The sequence below is a fragment of the Rattus norvegicus genome, chromosome 14, assembly GCF_036323735.1.
Source record: "Rattus norvegicus strain BN/NHsdMcwi chromosome 14, GRCr8, whole genome shotgun sequence".
NCBI lineage: Eukaryota > Metazoa > Chordata > Mammalia > Rodentia > Muridae > Rattus > Rattus norvegicus.
In genome coordinates this window covers 72,034,022-72,057,459 of record NC_086032.1, presented here as the reverse complement: position 1 = coordinate 72,057,459, position 23,438 = coordinate 72,034,022, and the positions used below count along the sequence as shown (strand labels likewise).

The 23,438-nt window shown below is 42.6% G+C and overlaps 1 protein-coding gene across 18 annotated transcripts in view; it reads left to right on the top strand.

Moving 5' to 3' along the window:
- The first annotated feature begins 1,447 nt into the window (after positions 1-1,447).
- Cpeb2 (cytoplasmic polyadenylation element binding protein 2) overlaps positions 1,448-23,438 on the top strand; it is a 56,055-nt gene continuing 34,064 nt past the window's right edge. For 4 of the 18 annotated variants that reach the window (XM_063273830.1, XM_039092802.2, XM_039092799.2 and 1 more), the window contains exons 1-4: positions 1,448-7,021; positions 9,241-9,522; positions 10,255-10,344; positions 16,248-16,338. In XM_063273830.1, coding sequence (XP_063129900.1) covers positions 5,396-7,021; positions 9,241-9,522; positions 10,255-10,344; positions 16,248-16,338 — 2,089 coding nt within the window. In that variant the 5' untranslated portion in view covers positions 1,448-5,395. Of the gene's footprint in view, positions 7,022-7,352; positions 7,450-9,240; positions 9,532-10,254; positions 10,345-16,247; positions 16,339-23,438 lie in introns of those variants that run through there. The other 14 variants (XM_039092801.2, XM_039092798.2, XM_039092805.2 and 11 more) reach the window with 6 other exon arrangements.

Sequence of the window (23,438 nt, the reverse complement as noted above, 5' to 3'; positions counted from 1 at the left end):
ATGAGTCATGTTTCCACCTTGGGAAACTGGTGCTGTGGTGATGGCATACTCTGAGACCTCCCAGACCAACTGAGGAGAGGCAGGGTTGAAGGAAGACGTTAGTGCAGGCAGGAACACACATTGCGTTTCTATGTCCCAGAACATAAATGTCACGGTAAACTAAAATTAAAAGAGGAAGGTGAAAATGTCTTTAATCTCAAGGCTAAACAGATTTGGAAAATATTAGCCTGTAGATATTTTTAAACAGGAACATTGATGAGATCATTTAGAGTACGTAGAGGTAAGAAAAGCAAGGAATTCTAGCCTGAAAAGATGCACAGAGAAAAAGGCAGCAGAAATTAGAGAAAGGGCTAAAATGTAAGAGGAGATCAGAAACTACAGTAGGAGAGAGAAAGTCTGGAGACCGTCAGTAGAGCGGAAGCTGAGACCATCTGAAGCTTATTTAACCTTTCCCTCTTAACCCCAAAACAGAAGTAATCAGCCTCATCCAAGAATCAACCTTGTTGCTGGACACTTTTAGAATGAGAAACAAGCATCTGAGAGACTAGGCACTGAGTAGGCATGTGCTATTCTTCCTGATCTGGCTCACTGATTCTGGGAGCTAGTGTCAACTCCTCCTTTTGCTCAAGCTTCTCAACATTCCTACAACGGAAGGCTGATGTTCCAGCTCTAGGCTGCTAGGATTCAGGGTTATCCTTTCTCTGCTTACAATCCTAGGATTTCTTATCTATTTGTTCTTGATCCTACTGGTGCCTAGAATTATCTTGGGTTGCTTCTGGATCCTAAGTAGCATTAGTGCGGCATTTGGGAAGCTCGTGCAAGCAAATGAGTAATTGACAGGTACATAGTCCGCTGTCTATTGACAGCTGCTATTTCCTACGTGGGTCTTCATCAAAGCAAGAGACTCTTTATTCAGTGCATGTGCTCAATGACTTCTGCATATGGATCAGGCCCTGTAGGGAATGAGGATGCTGCAGTGAGCATACCTGAGAATGTATTTTCCCCGTGGTTTCAGGTCTAATCTAAAGCTCCTAACTATATGTTAGTAAGTAGTCTCTCAGACAGAGAAGAAAAACCACACAACCTATGAGGAATAGGGAGCCTGAAAGGGGGTGTGATTTTACAGTGTGTTTGGGGGGGGGAAGAGAGTAATGAACTGCGTGAGTAATGAACATGAGCAGTAGTCAGAAGCCTCTAGAGGGATGGGAAGGATGGAGTAAATATAGTTTACAAAGGGGATGATTAGATTGGCTTATCTGATATGGGATGGTTAGTGCATTAATGGCTGTTTGCCTTCTGGAGATGCTGAGAACCTAGTAGTTAGCTGTTTGGTACACAAGGTGAGACAATGCCTCAGCAGGCCTATCTACTTGCTGAAGGTTGGAAAATCCTAGAGTGTTCCTAGTCTCCTGTGCTTGTGGGAAGGCTAAAGAAGCTGAGTTGGGATTTGTGAAAGATAGAACAGCCATGGTGGGATCAGGTCAGATATATGCACAAGTGTAAGGGGCAGGTGAAAAGCACCCCGCATTTCTCTAGAACTCTTTATGTCTAGGACACTTCTAGAAGGTGCTGCCTACTCTTGGAAAGGGCCTTTGCCCTCATTTAAGCCTTCTAGGAAATATTCTCCTAGGCTTGTCCAGAGTTCGGTCTCTTAGTTGATTCCAGGTCCAATAAAGTTCACAACCAAGATTAATCATCACCAGCAAAGACCTAAGATAAGTGAAAGAGAAGCTTAGAAAAAAATGGAGTGAGTCTGTTGTTATTAGGGGACTGATACTCTAGACAGTAGAGCCTGCAAGGGCAATGAGCTAAGCTGACTTGTCCTGGTTTAAAACCCCATTCTAGATCAGAAGGAGGTAAGGGGAATCAGGGGAAACCTTTGGTTATTAAGAGCATTCACTTACTCTGAGAAAGTATACGTAATGTGACTGACATGATGTCTTTCATTTTGAAAAGGGCATCATGATTCTTATGTTTTCTGTGGATTATAGGATTGAGACTATTACACACTGCAGCTCACTCAAGTGTGTACACTTGGGAGTGTTTCTGAGTGAGGAGAGTGATGATGATAAAAGTGAGGGGGAAAGAACTATTGGTGCTAGGGCCTGAGTAGGAGGGGGTGGGTGTGTCAGTGTAAGATCTGCACAGGCCATCAATTGTAGCAAGTAGGAAAGTCAAACATCTATGGACAGAGGCAGACCTCAGGTGACTGCCTTCCTTTCTCAGTGAAATAAGAAGTCAGGTTAGCAGCTGAAGGTAAGACTAGGAGAGTTCTGATGAGAGGTTTTAAGATAGAGCAGAAAGTACGATAAGGTCTTTAAGGACTATAGCTTTGGATTTTTGTCTCAATATATATTTATGAATCTTAAGATTTGTGATTTGAGGGGTTGGGGATTTAGCTCAGTGGTAGAGCGCTTGCCTAGCAAGCTCAAGGCCCTGGGTTCGATCCTCAGCTCCGAAAAAAAAAAAAAAAAAAAGATTTGTGATTTGAGATCATTTGGATAAATTTAAACTAAAACCAGAATTCTTTGCACTCACCAAGAATAAGGATTGCTTAATAATGTCTTTTAGTTGCACAAACATATGTGGGTTTGGGTGCATATAAAGTGGAAGCAAAAATATACATTTTAGTGCTTGCCCATGATGGTGGGAGTGAATGAATGAACTGCTTATTTTGATTTAGGTACATTTGTGGTGCCAAGAACACAAACCATATTTAGCTAACAGAGAATGAGGAGTTATCTACATGTATAAGAGGATGGTGCTTATAGCATCTAATCTTAGTCTAGTCTGAATCAACCTTAATTAATGGTCCTGGGGTAAACATATTTTTCAAATGAAAACAAGATCATAATATAGACTCCTAAACTCTGAGTTTGGAACCTACTGTAAGACCACAGGCCCTTCACTGCCACCACCATCACCCACCTACACATTACAGGAAACCTTTCTCTCTGGACACTTTTATACATGACAAGCTCAGCAATTCCAAAGCTTTAGATGTTAGAAAAGAACGTTCCCTCCTATGAAAAATGGGGCCTTCACAACACTCTCTGAAGTGTTTAACTATTGAGTGGAGGACGCCCGGCACATAGGATTTGGGATCTGTTGTACTAAAAATGAAGTTTGACCTCACGAATAACAAACGTGAAGGCCCTTGTCCAGTTCAGAGAGCTGTCAATGCTTTGAAACAAAACCTTGCACTTAGAGCACTAAGCAGTCTTGTTTGTGTTCAAATACTGGTGCAGAAGGGGATGGGGCAGAATTTAAATAAGTCCTCTCTCTCTACTCTGTACTGAGCGTAGACTGAGCTAAGGAATGCTTATGTTTCTTTTGAAGGCTTCTGTTTACCAATCAAATATACTCTTACTTAAGAAAAAACTATATCTGCCCTTAAGACTTAATTGGCCTTAGTTCCTTACTTTATGCTTTATCCGTGTAGAAATATAGTAATACTACGTAAAAATTTTCAATAGATGAGCTAGAAATAGATCTTTGGGCAAAGGTTGAGACAGACTGGCAGGAAACTCACTTTGACCTCTGTAATTCTCCTGCCCCATCCTCTCAAATGCTTCGATCACAGGCACGGACCTCACTGCCATTATTGATATACTTTTTATTCTGATGTATGCTGCCTTTTACATTCTGTAATTTAAAGGAGGCACTTCTCCAGATCAATATTTACCTTGATTGTTAAATATGATCTTGAGATTAACTTTTAAACAGCGTTCGGCTTATCAGGCTAATTTCTGAAGTACTTATGGATTCTACAACATATGTTTTTGGGAAACAGCTTATTAGTTTATCACACATAAACCTTATAAAGTATTTTCTCTTAGAAATGCTGTTCTCTTTTTTTTTTTTTACTGCTTATTTGACTTGCATACTTTAGAAATAAGATGTGAGTAACCACATTCAAATGACAGAGAATGGGGCTTCAGAAATAGGTACATTCACGTACTTCCTTAAGAGGATAGTAAGTTAGAACATCATTTGTCCAGTCTGAACCAACTTTCTGTAAACTTGAGATTTCAGTCGGTATCTCTGGAATCCATTCAGGAATTTCACTTTTCTAAGCACTAGGAAAACTTAAAATTAAAAAAATAAGAACATACAATTCTTACTTTGTGTCATGTGGATCAGTTATTATTGAACTACATAGTTAAGTCTGCCTTTCTCTTTGTAAAATGTTCCTGTGGGAAGGAATTACATGGGATTAAGTCCCCCTCCAGCGCTCCTCAGGGCTCTACATGGAAAACCTTTTCCCTTCCATTTTGCAAGCCTCAACAAGTCCGCTGCTGAGTCACTACCTCCTTTTCCCCTGATGTGAGAAATCTTTCTCCCTTGAAAATTAATAAAGCTTCGGAAATGTTCCGATTAGAGTCTCCCAGGAGGAAGGAGGGAGGGGACACCAGAAAGGACTTGTAGAGGAGGAGTCCCGCACTCCTGGGTCCTGGTGACTGCGCACCCAGGGCTTGCAGCAGCCAGGCTAGGAGGAGCTGGTTGGTCCCAGAACCTACTCAGCGCTTGCCTGTGCGAATAACCTCGCAAAGCCTTGTCAGTTCCCAGACCTTGTTCTCCTTGCTGAACTTAAAATGTTTGCTTTAAAAGGCGCCGGTGTTTCGCATTTTACTCTGAAAAACAAACTAAAAAGAAAAACCCCGCTGTGGCAAGGGTGGGTGACAGCACGCGCGCGGCTTGCACCTGAACACAGAGCATGGGACCTTCCAAGATTCCTGCAGCTTAGCGCCCTAGTCCTGGGAGCAGGTCTGGGACAGCCGCACCTCACGTGACCCCAGGGGCTGGGCAAGGGCGGGGACTGAGGAGGGGGCGCGTGCGACCCGGACAGGAGGGGCGGTTGCCCAGGAACCGTCCGCAACGCCCGCGCGTGCTCGCCTTCGTACGCACGCGCACGGTGCTCGAGACCCACTAGCCGTCTCCCCCAACTTCAACCGGCTTTCCCCAATTCGGCTCCGTACAAGGTCCTGGACCGAAGGACGCGCCGCGCGCTCCCGCCTGGCTCGCAGGGTCCACAACGCATGCTAATGAGGGGCGGGGCGGGGCAAGGCTGGCGGCGGCGCGCTCGCGCGTGCCGGGGCGCGCGACAAGGGGCGGTGCGATTGTGAGGTGGCTGCTGACGCACGTTCCGGGGTTCTTAAGCGGCGAGGGCGGCGGCGGCCGAGGCAGCGGCGGTGGTGCCGGAGCCGGTTCCGGGAGGTGGCGGTGGCCTCCGTGAGGGGCAGCGGGGGCCCAAGTCGGTGCCCCGGCTCAGTCACAGTGTCCCTTTCCCATTGACCCCATCCTTCCACCACGGCCTCGCCGCCACGGCTCCCGGGGCTTTCTAGGCGGGGCAGGGGACGGGGTGCGTCTCCTGCCGCGGCCGCCGACCTGATAAATGCGGGACTTCGGGTTCGGGGTGCTGCACACTGCCCTGCTGCGCAGCGGCAGCCCCCGGTCCTCGCCCGGCGGCAGCGCCTACCGGCCCTTCGCCGCCGGGCCGTCCGCCACGCCCTTCGGCCCGCTGTCGCCGCCGCCGTTGCCTGTCACCGGCTTCTCCGAGGCCGCCTCCCCCTTCGCCATCCCCTCGGGCGGCGGCGCGGCCAGCTCAGCCGCAGCTTCCTCTTCCTCCCCGCTCGTGGCGCATCAGCAGGCCGTGCAGGATGAGCTGCTGCTCGGGCTGACACAGCAGCCGGCGAGGCCGCTCTCGGGGGCGGCGGCCGCAGAGCAGCTCCCCAGCCACCACCCCGGCGGCGGCACGAACGCGGGTGTGACCCACCTCCTCCCCTCCCAGGACTTCAAACCGAGTCTGCACCACCCCTCCTCCTCCTCCGCCTCCTCCTGCTGCTGCTGCCGCACCTCCTCCCCGCAGGACTTCAGTAAGCGGCAGCAGCAGCAGCTGAGCAGCCAGAAGAGGAAAGAGTTGAGTCCGCCACACCGTCCCCACCCTCCGGACGCGAAGCCGACGCCGCCGCCGCTCCACTGCCCCGGCCGCTTCAGCCCGCCGCCGCCAACGCCGCCGCCACCACCCGGGCCGCTCCTGCAGTCGGCGCCGCTCGCCCAGCGCCCGCAGCCGTTCAGCCTCCCGCACACGCAGCACCTCCCGCCGCAGGACTTCGCCCCGCGGCAGCGCCCGGCCGACCTGCCCCAGCTCCCGCAGCTCCCGCCCTCGCCGCCCGCAGCTCCGCGGCGCCGCCACGGAGGCGCGGGAAGCCCTCGCCAGACCCCGGTCGCGGGCGAGGGCAGCGCCGCCGAGCCCCCCAATGCGGGCTTGCCCCCCTCGACGCCGCCGGTGAACCCCGCGCCGGGCTCCATGGAGTCGCCCAACCACCCTCTGCTCAACAGTCCCAGCACCCTCCTGCCCGGCGCGGCGCTCGGCACCAGCGCCTTCAGCAGCCTGCAGAGCCCGGACCTGCCGCACCCCGGCGGCGGCGGGGGCGGGGGACCCCCCGGAGGCGGAGGGGGAGGCGGCTCCGCGTCTCCGCCACCGCTGCCCGGCTTCGGCACCCCCTGGTCCGTGCAGACCGCGTCGCCGCCGCCGCCCCAGCCTCCGCCGGCGCCCCAGCAGCAGCCATCCCAGCAGCAGCAGCCGCCTCAGCAGCCGCCGCAGCCACAGCCCCCGGGCTCCTCCGCTGCCACCCCGGGCGGCGGCGGCGGCGCGGGCGGCTCTCTGAGCGCCATGCCGCCGCCCAGCCCGGACTCGGAGAACGGCTTCTACCCCGGGCTGCCGTCGTCCATGAACCCGGCCTTCTTCCCGAGCTTCTCGCCGGTGTCGCCGCACGGCTGCGCGGGGCTCAGCGTGCCGGCCGGCGGTGGCGGCGGTGGCGGCGGCTTCGGCGGCCCGTTCTCTGCTCCCGCGGTGCCCGCGCCGCCCGCCATGAATTTACCTCAACAGCAGCCGCCGCCGGCAGCGCCGCAGCAGCCGCAGAGCCGGAGGTCACCCGTCAGCCCGCAGCTGCAGCAGCAGCACCAGGCAGCCGCAGCCGCCTTCCTGCAGCAGAGGAACTCGTACAACCACCACCAGGTACGGCGGGCGGCGGTGGGGACTGGAGCGGGCCGCCCCCTCGAACGCCCTGCTCCGGGCATGGCGGCGGACCCGGGGCCCGGGCAGCGCGCTCCGGAGGGCGGGCGGAGAGTGAGCGGCTGGGGCCGGTCCTTCCCCAGGGTACCCCGAGGGGACCGGAGCAGGGGTTGTTCCCTTCTGGAGTTTGTTCTGCACTGGGCTAGGGAAGCCGAAGCGGCGGCACCTGCAGCGGCACCCGCGGGCTGTCACAGGCCGGGAGGAACTGTCAGGCTGCGCGCGGCTGTCGGCCGCGGGCTGGAGTGCTCTCGACTTCTGCTCTTTTTAATGTTTGGTCACATCTTGAAAGGTTGAAGGCCAAGGCACCCTTGAATCTAGGATAAATGTGTTTCCTCTTGGATGTCTCCACATGGGTGTGTACCGGAATCGGGGTACGTGGTATTAGGAAAGGACATCAAGCAGGCTCTTGGCTAGCCCGTGCCCTCTCTGACTCCGGATGTTTTCTGTTATTGCCCCCCACTTCAACCCCGCCCAGGGTAGATTTTGGGTGGCCGCCGAGTTCGCTGATGTTGAGAGTTTCGTTGTTGTTTAGTGGAGATAGCATTTACTATGGTGATCACTCAAAGTCCAATGTCAAGATGAAAGATTGTCATGGAACTAAAACTTGACCTTAACTGGTCCTTCTCATAACTTTTCTGTTGACCAAAGTTTTCAAGAATGGATGCTGTTTAAATTAACCACAGTAACAATGAACAGTTTATCGAAATCAACCCAATTAAAAGTTGGCAGTTTTGTTGGATTGCAGCTTGTGCCCCAAGAATGGGGAAATAGCAACTTTTGAAGTAATACACCATTTCCCATGGTTTTTATGAGCAACTGTCTTTTGTGTGTCAGGCTCTTCTTCTTTTAATACAAGTTTGCCATTGAAATTGATAGATAATTTTGAATTCCCCAAATCAAAATAGAACATTAGCAGGACATACTGCCGTGATTTCTTATTTAACTGCAGTATGCTCCCATAAACAAAAATAAATGGGGCTTACCTTGTAGTGGAAGAGATCACATGGCTTTCATATGGAATTTTAGGTCATTGGAAAAAGAACTTTGAACTGTGAGTCATTTAGTAGGCAAAATAAGGCCGTAGTGCATGAGGTAATTGTGCCTTGGCTCCTGGGCTGTGCTTTTCAGCTATGTGGAAGGAGGAGGTTGTGTCCGTGCATGATTAAAAGAGCGCTGAAAACCCTGCAGTAGCATCCATAGGTACGGATGTCAAAATTTTGAATTTTTCTTATAGGGAACGTTTAATTTTATGATTACCATATCTATTGGGTTTTAGAAAAGTCGTGGTCTATAGTTCCACTGTCTGAATCTTCTCGGAAAAATTCAGTCTACGCTTCTTGACAGTAGAAAGGCTAGCAATTTCCTGTTCCTTTGTAAAAAGGTATTGTGAATTGTCCATGTTTTGAGGACTTAACTTTTCTTGCTCTAGATTGGAATATAATTTGCTTTTAAATGTCAGTGAACTTGCCAGACTTGCATTAAGATTACTAAAAATAAGCAAAGCCTGTGGTTATTTGTCTATCTCAGTGGATCCACCTATGGGTAGCATCAGATAATTGCTTAGCAGTTCAAGGATAATTAAGTGAAAAAGAAAATTAAAAGAAAACTGGAATAAAATATCTTGAAAGTTAAATTAACAATTCAGGAAAATGAGGTTTGTCCTTCCCCTTCCCTGTACTGGCCTGTCCCTTAAAGGCATCTTCAATTCATTCTGAATGTTACCACTGTTTTTTTTTTGTTGTTGTTGTTGTTGTTTGTTTGGTTGGTTTGGTTTTCCCAGAGTAGCCCAAGCTGTTTAGGAAGCCTAAGGTCTAAAAATTTTGCTTCCACAGCGGTAAGACCATTTAACTAATACTGATTGAATTAGTAGAATATTGGTTGTTTTAAGGATCTTCAAAGCTAACTTCAGCTTTAAAGAGTATTTTTAGTAACTATCAGGAGACGTCACTGCTTATAGTAGATAGGAGGGTAAAAATTTCCCTAACTCTAAGTAAATAGGCTGTCAAATAGCAAAATTCGAAGACTTCTTTTTGTAAGCTCCTTAAGAAATATTCTGTTGGCTTTGTGTTTCTTTCTTTATGGTCTTATTAAATTCGTAGTTCTAAAAACTTGAATTATTTGCTCTCGAAGGCCTGTAATTTAAATAGATGTCTTTTCCTCAGCCTCTTCTGAAACAATCTCCTTGGAGCAACCATCAGAGCAGTGGTTGGGGCACTGCAAGCATGTCCTGGGGAGCAATGCATGGCAGAGATCACCGTAGAAGCGGAAACATGGGAATTCCAGGGACTATGAATCAGATATCTCCGTTGAAGAAACCGTTTTCGGGTAATGTTATAGCACCACCGAAATTCACTCGCTCTACTCCATCACTGACTCCAAAATCTTGGATTGAAGATAATGTGTTCAGGACAGACAACAATAGTAACACACTCTTACCCTTACAGGTAAGAATGGTATGTAAATGTCATCATTTCTAATGTTTATCTTTCAGTATAGAACGTGGGGTGGTTGGAGGCATCAGTAGCCGTGTAGGAAGATTAACAAAATTAACGTTCTAAGTTTTAAGAGTATCACTTAATTATTAAAGGGTAAAATACACAGAGAAAACAAAGAATTTCTCTGTAAATACACAATGAATTGAAATAAGCTTCCAAAAATTTTAAAATCTGTTTCTTTCATACAGATTGAAGCCTTTAACTGGCAGGCAGTTTCTTAAAAATGCTTGTTATTTCTAAACAGACAAACAAAATTTGTCTTTCTGATTATATAGCTAAGATTAAAAAAAACTGTAACTGCAGTTGTGCATAGGTTTTTCTGTGGTCAGCTGTGTACATGTTACAGTGTTCTTAATATAGCTGTGATTGTGGCCCAATAATATTAAGACTGAATCTAATTTAAATTACCTCACTGGTTCAGTGACTATAAGTACAGACGTGTGTGTATGGGATTGTTTTTCCAACTAATGATGGCCTAATAATATTAATGGAAATCATTTTGTCAGGCCTGCTAATATTTTGTGATTCTTTCAAATGAAATTCAATTTTTCTCAAAACTGTTAGAGGATGAAACAAAAATTTAAGATAGTGTGATTGTTTTTCGTTTCTATTTTTTTTTTTCTTGGGTGGGATGGGGAAGAGAACTGCTCATTTCTGATGCAAACTTCTATGCTATTGAAGGTGAGATCTAGTTTGCAGTTGCCAGCTTGGGGCTCAGATTCACTCCAAGATAGTTGGTGCACTGCAGCCGGAACATCCAGAATAGACCAGGTAGGCTGCACAGTGTGTGTTTCTCAGGATCGTGGCTAGGAGTCTAGCATTTACATTATGAATAGGAGTGATCAATTGCATTTCACTTATCCCATTTAAGCATATTGCCAGAAATTATTAAAGCAATTTAGTTTTTCAATGTCATTTGATTTAAATTCTTTGAAACATTTATTTTCAAATTTAAAAGATTGGTAGTCTCGAAACCATAACAAATTTGTTTTTATTACAATGAGTTAATTATGTATCCAAGAGCACCTGACTTTAAACATCAGTCAAACTAAACAAATGCTTCTTTCAGAATTATCTGCAATCACAATGTAGTCTCATGTTTATTCAACATCCATTCTTTACGTTTCATATTCTAGGAAATCTGGTAAATGTTTGATGTATTTGTTTGTTTAGTGATATATCTCAGAACAGCTCTTTTTTAATTCAGTTTTTTTATCTTTATAAAAACAACCTTATAGTATTCTTATTCTGCATTATAGGTTTTATCCTACACATTATCTTCAATATCTTTGTGATTTTAAAATGCTATCTTTCTGCAGACTGAATTTGAATGTATAGTGGTACCAGGTGATGAGGATTATTACTGAGGACATAGAAACCTCAGTTCTTACATATGAGCAGCTTTTCTCAGAGATCCCAAGTTTGACCTTCAGTTGAGATTTTGTAAGTTAAGTGAGTGAAGCTGTGTAATCCATAGCTCAGGCTCTGCCTCCAGTATCATAGTGAACTGAGTTTTACGAAGACTGTATAGGCAGATTGATAACATTTTATAGCTAGCCTTTCAATCTGGAGGGCTAGAAGTAACTTGAGTAATCAGTCACCAGCTGCTGTTGTAGACCAGCCCTGCCTAGTTATCAAAGTTGTCCTGCTAGGATCTCAGCATAAAAACAGTAGTTATCTTGTGGTTTCCAGCATGTTATCTTGTTAATGTAAACTTGCCACTCTGCTGCTGCTTCTCTCCCTTGCACTCAGCCCCAGTTCACTTGTGTTCTGATAGCACGGTCATGCTGTTCGAACTGAATCCGTGATTGCTGTAAAGAAGTTACGTTGGGAGAGGAAAGCGACTGTAATGATTTTCAAGGTGGAAAGGGAAAGTGTTCAGAGTGAAGTGTTAAGTACAAAAGCAATGGGCTCTGTATATGGTGCAAGCAGCATTCACAAGTATGGAGGTGCTGGGAAAGGCTTGAAGTGTCCGCTGAGCGCTTGTCAGACTCACTTCTGGAACTGATGCGAGTACAATACTCTAGCCTTCCTACTTAGGCTTCAAAGCCACACCTCTTTATAACTTGGGATTTTAGATAGGTTTTTTTCCCCCGTTTTGACACTTAAAGATAGACTTTCTGGTAAACTGAGAGCAATTAGTATTTGTCCAGAAGTGCTGTGATGGCGTGATGGTGAGTTCAGTGGTGGATGAAAATAGGTGATGCAAATTGAACTGAACTGGAAGGCAAGGCAGTCCAAACCTGAATCATCATCTTGTATCCTTACCACTGGCTCTGGGCTTTCGTCTCTAGGTCATAGCCTTGTCTGTAAAGGAGAACCTTTGCAGGCCTGCTCCTATACAGACTCTGGTCTGTTTGGCCATTTCTTTTCCTCCCTGGTCTCCCAGTTTTCCTGATCCCCAGCCTATATTGTTTTCAAATAAAATAAGTATATATAACCTTTTTGCCTTCTTTAAGTACTCAGTCATTTTTATACATTCTATTCTGTTTCTATTTTTCCATAAAACTGTGTGGCATTTGGAGTTCTTAAAAACACAACAGAAGCTAGGTAAACTGACACTGGCAGCATAAAATGTGGAGTAATTCCTCAGCGTTCAGAAAGATTAAATATTTAGAATGATTAATTTAATATCTTGGGCTTTTATTTTTGTGATCATACGCTTTTTGTATGATTACATTAAACCACTTAACTTATTTCCTTTAGTCTGAAATGAATGAGATCTACACTATAATAAATTACAGACCTAATACCTTAATTCATGAAACTTCAGCCATGACTTACAACAAGATCTGAACATGTAATTAAGTTTAGTAAATGGAAAAAATATTTTCATAGATTAATTTATGTCATTTGTTTCAAGTTAAGTTTTATGGGTTGATTTTTTAAAATATTTTTTATGGAAAAATTTTCAAATTTAAAATATTTTTAAAGTATATGTAAATTATGTACATTCCTGACTTTAAAAACTCTCAGTGTTTTTAGTGCAGGTGTGTACGCAGGTATGTGTGCATATGGACATGAGGCTGGAGAGGTGTCATCCCGTGGAATTGGTGACCAATTAGGCAAGGACACCTGGCCAGTGAACCCCAGGCACCCTCCTTTCTCCTCCTGCCCAGTCTCGGGATTCCGAGAACTCTCCACCATGCCATAGTTTGCATGGGTCTTGCTTGTGAGGCCAGCACCTTACCCACTGAGCTCCCTGCCCCGTGCCCCTGTTAGATATTTCTGCTGATTTCTCTTAAGCTAGGTTTTCTTTTTTGCTTTTCTCTTTGTTTCTGAGAATAAGATGCTACTACTTTATATACCTCAAGCTGATCTTAACTTTGAGATGTCCCTGCCTCTATCTCCTGAGAACTGAAGCTATAGCTAATGCTTCTAGTATATTAGATGTGTCCAAAATTCATTAATTTGAGCATGCTTTTAGCATTTAGTAAGAAATCATGCTTAAAACTGTTACTTATTAATTTCCTTTAAATAGAATTTTCAGTAAGATTTTTTTAAAGTATGTTCATTTGTGAATTCTTATACATTTTAAATCAAAGTACCCTTCGTTTGAACTAAGGTTGTTTATTGCTTATTTTTTATGTGTGTCACTTCTGCAGTACGTCCTGAGAAACCTATTAAATATGTTGGTCTGTAACTTGGTGGGCAGTTTTCAGAAATCCAGTGCTGGATATTTGCTGTATATCCTGGAAACTACCTTGAATTAACTGGAGATATTTTCTACTGATCAAACATCCAAACTGATATAAAGTAATAAATCACAATCTGGATATCTTGTTTTAGGGAAATGTGTCACTTGACTCTTTTGTAGGTTTCCTGAGGATCGGTATGTGGTAGGAGAGCAAGGCCAGCAGGTTGTGATACAGTGGCCTTGCTTCAGGGACCCTGAACTTCAGGATCACAGAGCCTTAAACCCACACAGGGCCAAAGGTGAAAAGCAGTAGGGGGTGCTTTCCCAGGGTACTTACTGTCTCAACTTCAGTTCTTTAATCTGTCTGCCTTTCTATCCCCACAGGAGCCTGTGGCTAATATATGGGCAAAGAAAGGTAGTAACAGAGAGAGTACACTTTCAGAGCACGTGTGCTTTTCAGTCACTGTTTCTCTTGTCACTGTACGGCACTTTCCTCTTAGTTCTGTAACACTCCACTTACCTCATCACACTGTAGAACAGGTTCTCTGTGAGCTGTTTCTCAGAATCTGACTTTTCTGAAATGCCTTAGTAACACTTAAATAGCCAGGCAACGATAACTTGAAGATACACTGCCATGATTTTCTGTATTCGTTAGCATGTCAGGATTGCTGAGTACAGTCCTTTATTTCTAAACTGCCTCAAATTTTCCTTATAGTTTTAAACTGATGACAATTTTGATGAATAAATCTTTTGCTGGTATCCTTATCTTATCCTTTGTTTTATAGCCTCATATAAATCATCAAATGTGGTTTGTTTTAAACTGTTGTCTTGAAAAGATAGTTCTCAGCTATAACATGTCTTCCATTCGGTAGCAAGAAATTCATTTGCTAGCAAAGCTATTTTGGTATTTGATACTTGGCCCAGTTTAATCAATTAGCAGATTCTAGAGAGGATTGGATTGAGTCCTTTATAATTACTATTTTAATAGTAGCCTTTTACTCAAATAGCTCAACTTATATATTTTATAGAGATTTTATGGCAGAGATAAAGAAGTATTTAAAAGACATTTGAGAGCTAGATATGTGATTAGAAGGACCCTAGCTTTAATTACTTTAGAAGTTTAGTGGGAGAAGCATAAACACATTCCTTGTACACATTGTAGAATAGAAACAGAGTCAGTGAAAATGAAGACATCAGTAACTATGTTGGTCTTGTTTGCACAGAGGTCATCTTCTGTCTTCCATTTTATGTCATTTATTGTTACAATACTTTTAATTTTCTTCTATGATGTTAAGTGACCTATAGGCACCATTTACTCTGACATGGTTATTTTCTACAAGATGGAGCCAGAGTATAAAGAGGTTCTGTGGTGTAGAAGATCACAAAGCTTAATGCTGTCTATAATGTGGTCTGGCCAGTGGGTTCACTCTCCCCTACGAAGTGCTGAATAAGACTCAGTGTGTAGTAACTACCTTCCATGTAGTTCTGACGCATGTTCAGTTTAGAAAAGCACTGCAACATTTCGTTGATTCCCTTTGCCCCCCTTTCCAAGCTCACTTGTTCTGGTGGAGAACATTCCAGATGGATGGGTATGTTGTGTGTTTAGGATCTTCCAGTTGAAGGTCACTAATTGGGTGGTAGTTGGCTGAGTTAGGACATGAGCCTCCTCTCCAGCATCTTCGCATCATTCCGTGTTACTACTCACCCTTCCTAATGCCTTGACCGCACCTTGTTTAGTCTACAGTGCTGATTCTGGCTCCCTAGCTTTAAAAAGCACACAATCCTAAGTAAACCTAAAAGGGGAATAAACAGACAAACCTTATGTTTTTCTTCAGTTCTCCAAAGACCTAGTTCTGAATATTTTCTGGATTGTTGGGCCCTTCGGAAAATGATGAAAGCTATAAACCTTTTTTAAAGAAAATGATATATGTTAATCTACCTATGGGTACATATAATCCTAAAGACTTACAGTATCACTTGTAGCATGTGGATCCAGCTTAAACAGTGTTGTACTTCTGTTTCCATGAAAACTGTGGGCTTACTTTTCTGATTCTTTTCTTGTTTCCTGTGCTGATCATTTTGAGAGTTGAGTGTGGTCTTCCCCCACGTATATATGAATTTGTACATTTATGCAAATAACATTGTTGATGGGATGGCACTGACATATTTTAGGAAAAGACTTCCAGACTCTTTGGAGGGTATGGGCCGTACTTGTTAGGCCAGTTTCCCACATATTCCATTGCATAATCATTGAGTCTGTATTGAACAAAACATAGTATTAAATATATAGGCACCAAAGAACTTCTGCTAAGCAAACAAGGGGATTGTACTTTGAGCAAACAAGGCTACTGACAACACAGAAGGAAGTTCTCAGAGTTGGGGAAGTGGGAATGTGAGCAAAGACTGCCTTTCCTGTCTCTGCTTCCGCCCGCCTGCCTGCCTGCCTGCCTTTTGCAGCGGAGTTAGGAGAGGAAGAACTGTAAGCTGTGGAAGCACTTTGGAGAGAGATTTGAATGTAAATACTCTAGGCATCCATCCTTTTTCTGATATTAGCATCCTGCATTTGAGTTTAGTGTATAGGATGTTTACACATTCATTGTTTTACAATTTGGATGACTAAATCAATTTTTAAGTACCTGATAGATGTTTAAAGTGTGGTGCTATTCTTAAATTCTTCCAAGATAATTATTTTCTAAGTGCCTATATCTGCCTTCCTAAATATATGAGAAAAACATGAAGCAACTGAAAATGATTTTTCTGTATGTTTGCAAAAATGATCAGAGATTATTTTACTGCATTCATTTATACTGCCAATGAAATTACATTAATTTTTAAATATTTTAGAGGTGAATGTGTTAAAACTGTTTCCCTCAATAAGAGACATTTTAGTTAACAAGATCCTTAAGTATCAGTATTTTCTTGGGATATAAGTTAAGTAATAATGTATTAATAAATTGTCCTGTTTTATGTGAGAAAGATTATGTTTTTGACTTTAAAATTACATAGATCTTATATCTTTTCTTTTTCTGTCTTCCAGGATCGAAGTAGGATGTATGATAGCTTGAATATGCACTCTCTGGAAAATTCCCTTATTGATATCATGAGAGCAGAGCACGATCCTCTCAAGGGTAGGTAGCATTTTCTAGCATCGATTTTATATCATATATTGGTTTGTCTGCTTACGGAAAACTAGCACTCATATAAAAACTAACTGATAAATGAAGAAACTTCATAACATTCTTGCTTCATATGTGTTATTGTCTGTTTCTTATTGTCTGTTTTATTACTGGCGAAAATTTTGTAATTGTATCACCCTGAGGAAAGAGAGGTTTTAGTTGTCTATGTTTTAGTTAGGGTTTCTATTGCTATAAAATACCATAACCAACACAACTTGGGGAGGAAAGGGTTTATTTCATCTTAGAGCTTTTAGTCCATCAGTGGGGAGTCGGGGCAGGAACTCAGGACAAGAACCCAGCGGTGGCGAAGGCAGGAGCAGAAGAGAGACCTTGGAGTAGCACTGTTTGCTTGCTTCTCACTGCTTGTTCAATCCCCCTGCCAAAGGATGACATCATCAGTAATAGGCTGGGTTCTCCCAATCAATCAAACAATTAGCAAATTTATGGAGGCATTTTCTCAATTGATTCCCTATTGCCAAATGACTCTAGCTTGTGTCAAGGTGACAAATCAGTATGGAGCCAGCAGAGTTAGTGTATTGTGAATTCACTAGAATACTAACTGTTGTTTCTAGTTCAGAACTCCTCATTGACTCAGAGTCATGGTTTTTTTTTTTTAAATCTGCAGTTTTAATCTACAAAGGTAATTTTCTTAGAACTGTTTGCCCCACAGACAACATTTTCTTGTCAAGTAAGTTGATAACAGTGATCAGATGTCTAAGAGTCTTCAGGTCCCTTTGTCTTTCCAGCCCTTTCATTTTAAGGGCCGGGCTGTTTGTTGACTTACACTACTGGCAGTTCCTCAAACTAATAAGGTTATGCTTTGGATTTTTTCATTGTTTCCTCATGGGTTTTGCTGTTGATCTTTGCCTCTCATACATTTTTAGGCCCTCTGTATGAGATCTTGTTCTTTTTCACAGTGAGTATTTTTCCCTTGCATCGTCCATTTCAAAACAGAATTCACACTAGGTGTGGTGGCACGGGACTATAGCACTAGCACTCAGGAGACTGAGGCTGGAAGATGTCAGTTCCGTGCTGGCCTGAGCTAGGTAGCAAGATGGTCTCAGAAGTAAACACAATGCTTACAAGAAAACACAACAGCTTACAGTTATGAATTTCTTCATTAAAATTCTGTTTTCTCTAGAGAGAAAAACTCCTAGCACAAAGTCAAGATAGTTCACTGTTACCATGGATGACGAAAAGCTTTTCTTTATTTCTCTTGGCCTTTCTTGACATGGCTTCCGGAAGACAATAGAGAAAATGTTCATTGCCACACTATTCATCATCTCTTTTTCTAGCCTAGGCATCTTACATAGTAGAAGGGCATCTAAAGAGGCCCAGAAGGGAAATGCAGTGACAGAACGATGCTGAGAGTAATGGTTAAAAATTACAAGGAATTCAGACAATTTGTTAGAAAAACCATCTCAGGCTCCAGAAAAGCAGGATTATAGTCCTTCTGCAAGGTTTATGGCTCACCATGTTTGCCAGTTTCTGTTTCTAGCTGGAATATTTTATTTTTCATATGTATTATGTCAAAAAAGGGGAAAGCTTTGGGAAAACATCTGCACATAGTGCAAAGACGTACGGCTGCCCGTGCTGCCGTTGTGCTGCTATCAACACCGTCAGCTGAACACTCCTACTTGATGTTTTCTTCTTCCACCTGCTGGCTCATGCCATGTTTCCGGCCTTAAGTATTTTCTTTCTCCACACTTTAGGACCATAGCATTTGTACGGGATAGCGATGCTAGACCCACACAGTCTGTCTAAGCACAGCGATAGCAAATAGAGAAAGCAGCCAGGGTATCCAGGGTGATCATTGTCTCCCCATCTTTCCCTTCCTCAGATTCAGGGCAGCACCTTGTCTTCTCTTGTCTTTTCATCTCAGAAAATCATTTCCCCTGCCTCAGACACAGACAGACTGCAAATGTGTTTCTCATAAAATATCTCCTGAGACCGTTTTTTTGCTTTGTCTTCCTCAAGAGATCTACCAATAGACAGGATATGGAGAATGCAAAATTTGAAATGAGCTCCTCATTTTCTTTCTGTTGTAACAAGAGATTATATTACTTGTCTAATGCTGCAAAACAGCTCAAAATTAACTTAAAACGTGAACAATAATCACCTATCTTATATAATTTCTAAAGGTTAAAATTGGGGAGCAACTTGATATTTTCGGCTAATGGTCTCATGAGGTAGCAGTCGAGAGGCTCGTTGACCCTACAGTCTAGACCCTCAGTCAGGCTGAAGGATTCCTCTCTGTGATTAGGAAGTTAGTGTGAAGCTACTGGGATAACAAACCTCAGTTCCTTGCCATGTGGACCTCTCCACAGGCCTGCTTTATTCTTGCCACAGCATGGATGCTGGTGTACCTCATCCTATCCCCAATCCCCTGCTACCCAGAGTAAATGGTACAGATAAGTATAAATGTCTGTGTCCTAGAGCCTAGCCTCAGATGTCTCTCCATCATTTCCATGATATCCTAACAACTGACCAGATATGGCTCAAGATGTAAAGAGGCAAGAACTGGTGGGAAGCATTGTGGAAGCTGAATTCTTGAGGAGTCAAAGGCAAATCTATAAATTCTCATTTACTTCTATTCATAAGTTTAAAGGAAAACAAACTATTCAAAGTGGTTATGAGCAGGGGGCAAATAGTTGAGTCAGAGTAGAGTGTGAACAGTACTGATCTCACTTAGAACTAAGTGACTACAATCACAGAAGCAACCTCTTAGCCCCCTGTTCCGACAATTCTTTGCTCTAGCCATTTCCCTTTTCCAGCACCCGCTTCAAAAGTGAAGACAGAGGGTTTTATGGTCTAGTATAGCAAATGGATAGCTCTCTCAGCTTGTTGGAGATGTACAGACAGCAAGTGGTGGCAGCCAGAGATGGAACTGACTGTGCCAACTTTGTCCTTGGCCTACTGCACTGTGAAGAAAGCCATGTTCTCTATCCCTGTGGGAAGTATAGCCTTCTAGGGAAAGATAGAGACCGTATACCAAACTATAACTATATACATAAATCTATAGAGGTTGGAAATACCATGGAGAAGATGTGTAGAGATGGTAAGTGGAAAGTTATTTCTAACGTATGTGTGGAATAAAGGAAATCCTGATACGCAGCTAGAGTAGAAAAATGAAGAATTATCGGGAGGAAGTAGTATCATTGCATGAAAAGCATATGTGAGATTGTAACTTTTGAAGAACTGAAAAACTGGTCTGAGCTTGCTGTTGAGGGCCACATGACACTGTTGGCTCATGCACTGTTGTCAGGCATGTGCTGTCCTTTGCTGGGGAATCAGAAACACTACCACACTGTGATGTGCTTTCCTGAGCCTGAATGCTTCTGACCCAACTGCTTTATTTATCTGCAGCGTGTTCTCTCTGCTGACACACTATTTCTAATGACGGTTTTGGTTCTGGGCAAACTGCTTTCTTTCCAAAGGAAGAATAAGTGTGGAATTTTAAGTGCCTAGAGAAAATCACGCTTGCCAAGTATAGTTTCATCATTTTACCATTTTATATTTGCATATTTACTTAAAATAGTCTGTGATCTTTTCATGTTTGTGTGAGTCAGTGCATTCCCCTTTAAACAACAGAACAAGGCAGATCATTGTTAAACCTTCCCTCCTCCCGCCCCTAACAATTTGTGGGAAAAAAAAGAAGGGTCTTGCTGTGCAAGCATTTAAACACAGTGCTCTCCCTCAAACTGTAAAAATAAAAAATTGAATTTCAGCTCATAAAAATTGACTTAAAGACTATAGGGAGAAATACAGTTTGTGTAACAGTTCTTGAGATGATCAGTCTCAGCTGGTAATAATGACTTTTCTACTGTTCCCTGAATAGTTCTAGAAAATTCACAAACAAGGACTCCGAATGTGATTGTATGCCAACAAATATTTTGAAGTACATGCTTTTCAAAGGATTTAAAAAACCTGAGATTTTATTACCTACTGTTGGCTTTATTACTTACTGATAAACTGCCATGTTTACGACTCTGGAAGCAAGAAGCCCTGCTGACGTTAGGGAGCCTGCTCCTGAGGATATGAACCTCTTAAGTGTGGAATACCAGATTCTCTTAAGTGTGGAATACCAGATTCTCGTGCTCTTCCCATTTTGCCCTGTTTGTTTCCCATTGATTTTTATGAAAGAGAGTAAAGTGCAAAGGTGCAAATGACTTAGATGAATTTGAAGCCTTCAGTGTGAGAAATTATGTTCTGGAACTTGGGAACTTTCAAGTGCACAGAGGATCTCAAGCTTATGTCGGGTCCACTCCCCACAGTTGTGTATTTTATTAAAAACCCATTCCTAGAAACTCTGGTATAGGAGAACAAGGCAAAAACAATTACAAAACACTGGGAATGCTTAGTACCTTTATTTAATAAAGCAAAATAAATTGATACAGATCAGTGATAAACTTGTGAAACAGTTTTATGAATTCATGCTGGAAGGCTCTACTTAATTCCCTCTGACAGAGGGTACCACCTCAAAAGTGACTGTGGTTTCCTGCAGTCACCTATGTATGATTCCTGGTGCCAAAAGTTTTACAGTTATCAAATGTGTGTAGACTGAATCAGAAGATTAAAAGTCCAAAAATCCAAAATTGCAAAATATAAAATGATGCTTTATGTAGAAATTTTTATTATTTCCTCATGTCACAATGAAAACACGGTTACAATAGAAATAATATACAAAATTATCTTTAGACTCTATATGTAAATCATAATGAATTTCTTATTTAGATTTATCTCATATCCCAAGAATATATTGTATGACTATAATATTAAATATTTCAAAATTAAACAATAAATCCAATATCTAAAATACTTCTGGCTTCAAACATTTTAGGTTCTATACTAGAATGACTTTTTTAAAAAAACAAAAAGCAAAAGAGGCTGATCTGTAAATCCTACCTCCTGGAAGACCTTAGGAATTTGAGGCCACCTTTGAATTATACACAAATCCCTGTCTCAAAATGGAAAACCAAATCTATAAAAGGAGAGGCAGGAAAGACGTGTTTTCTATGCTTTTAAGTGGTGTGATTTTTGAAATGCATTCAGTTGTTTTATGAAAGAGCACATGATATTTTCACTTATTCTATTGACTTTTTCTTATGACTATTGGCTTTTGGTAAGAAAAAAGAAACATGCAGCACATGCATTTTCCTAAATACATCCTGACGTTAAAATAATCATTCTCATAATATTCGTGGAAATTTAATATTTTATCATATAACTACTCAGAATTGAGTTTATCTTATGAAAGTACAACTTACAAGCATCTAGACTTCTGGCATCAGTGAGAGTATCTATAGTCTCAATGGGGAATGCTAAAACTCAGTGAAAGTTCTTGTCTGAGAAACCTTAGTTGGAGCACAGCAGGGCACAGATCTTAAAGCCTTCTTTCTTCGCAGGGAACTGTCTCTGTCAGCAGCAGTACTTCAGTGTGGGTGCGCTTACTTCCTCTCAGCATCTTTGACTGTAAACGAATGTCTGAATTACAACACTATAGAACTTCATTTTTCAAAACCAAAGCCTTATCATACAGAAACTACAGTGCCTTGGGCCAATGCAGATATACAATACTCTTTTGAAAGTCACTTCACATCATTCTTGTGATTTTAAGATAGAAGTTTATATCTCTTTAAATGAACAAGTTAATGAATTCTTATATATAGCATATGCTCATACTGTATAATGCTAAGATGAAGTACTTGGGATGATTTGGTATATATAAATTTTGGCTTCCTATATGAGAAGCAGTATCTTAGAATTTGTTTTCCTTCAACAGCATAATATTTAATCTCTTAAAATATTTCCCATCACAGAAAGCATTTACTCATTAATGGAAAACTAGAAACACATAAAATTTAATACTACTAATAGTAATGCAAAAATATTGGCATTTTACTGTATAGTTTTTCAGTCTTACTTTTCTGTATATAATTTGTAATCTTCACTATCTCTCCTCCCAAGCTTGGAAGTGTTTTTAAAATTAGGATGTATATGGCCAGCGGTTAAAGTCAGGTATGGCCACACACTTACACTCCCTCGCCCTTCATCCTTGGAGACTTTTGCATTTTTTAGTGGATTCCTTAATTTTTTAAAAGCTTTTAGTATTATGTTTTGATGTCCTGTAGCTTACCTATCCTTAGCATTTTCACTATTCTGTCTTCATGGTTATTATAAAATATATTAAACATTTATCACTGATATATCCCACGATTCCTCTGTGTAACTGTACAGCATTTTTGAAAATGTGCAAACACATCAGGTAAGGATGCACATGACTTGACTGCATGTGTCTGGAGATGTCCCCATAGCCCTGTGTAGCTGTCACTGTGACCCATAATAGCTCTGCAATCTCCTTCATCCTGGGAAGCCATGTCCTGTGATCTCCATGCCCTTTTCTTTTTGTAATCTTGACTATTTTTTTAATTTTTTTCCTTTTATTACAAATAGATTCCTTTCTCACATAAAGTATATCCTGATTATGGTTTTCCTTCCTTCCACTCTCCCAGTTTCTCCCTACCTCCCCACCCAGCCAGATCCACCCCATTTCTGTCTCATTAGAAAACAAACGGGCTCCTAAGGGAATATAATTAATAAATATAACACAATATAATTTGATAAAACAAAAAAACTAACACATTGGAGTTGGACAAGACAAAAGAACAGAAGGAAAAGAGCCCAAGAGAAGGCAGAAGAGTCAGAGACCCGCTTGTACATACACTTGGGAATCCGTAAAAACCCTAAGCTGGCAGCCATAATAGATCCACAGAAATCATACCCTTATCACCACCACCACCACCACCACCATCAACTCCTCCTCCTCCTCCTCCTCCTTTTGAGTTGTGTGACAGGAAATAGCCCAAGGTATGGGTGCGGTTTACCCCATGTCCTTGTCTAAAGATACCTTGACGTTGTTTGGCTGGGCCTGTGGTACAGTTTCTTCCTACCGATAGGACGTAAATTTTGAACCTTCATAAATACAAGCACACTGATTTTCTTTGTAGAAGAAGGCAGAGCAGTATAGAGTTACACTTTCTCAGCTTGGAATG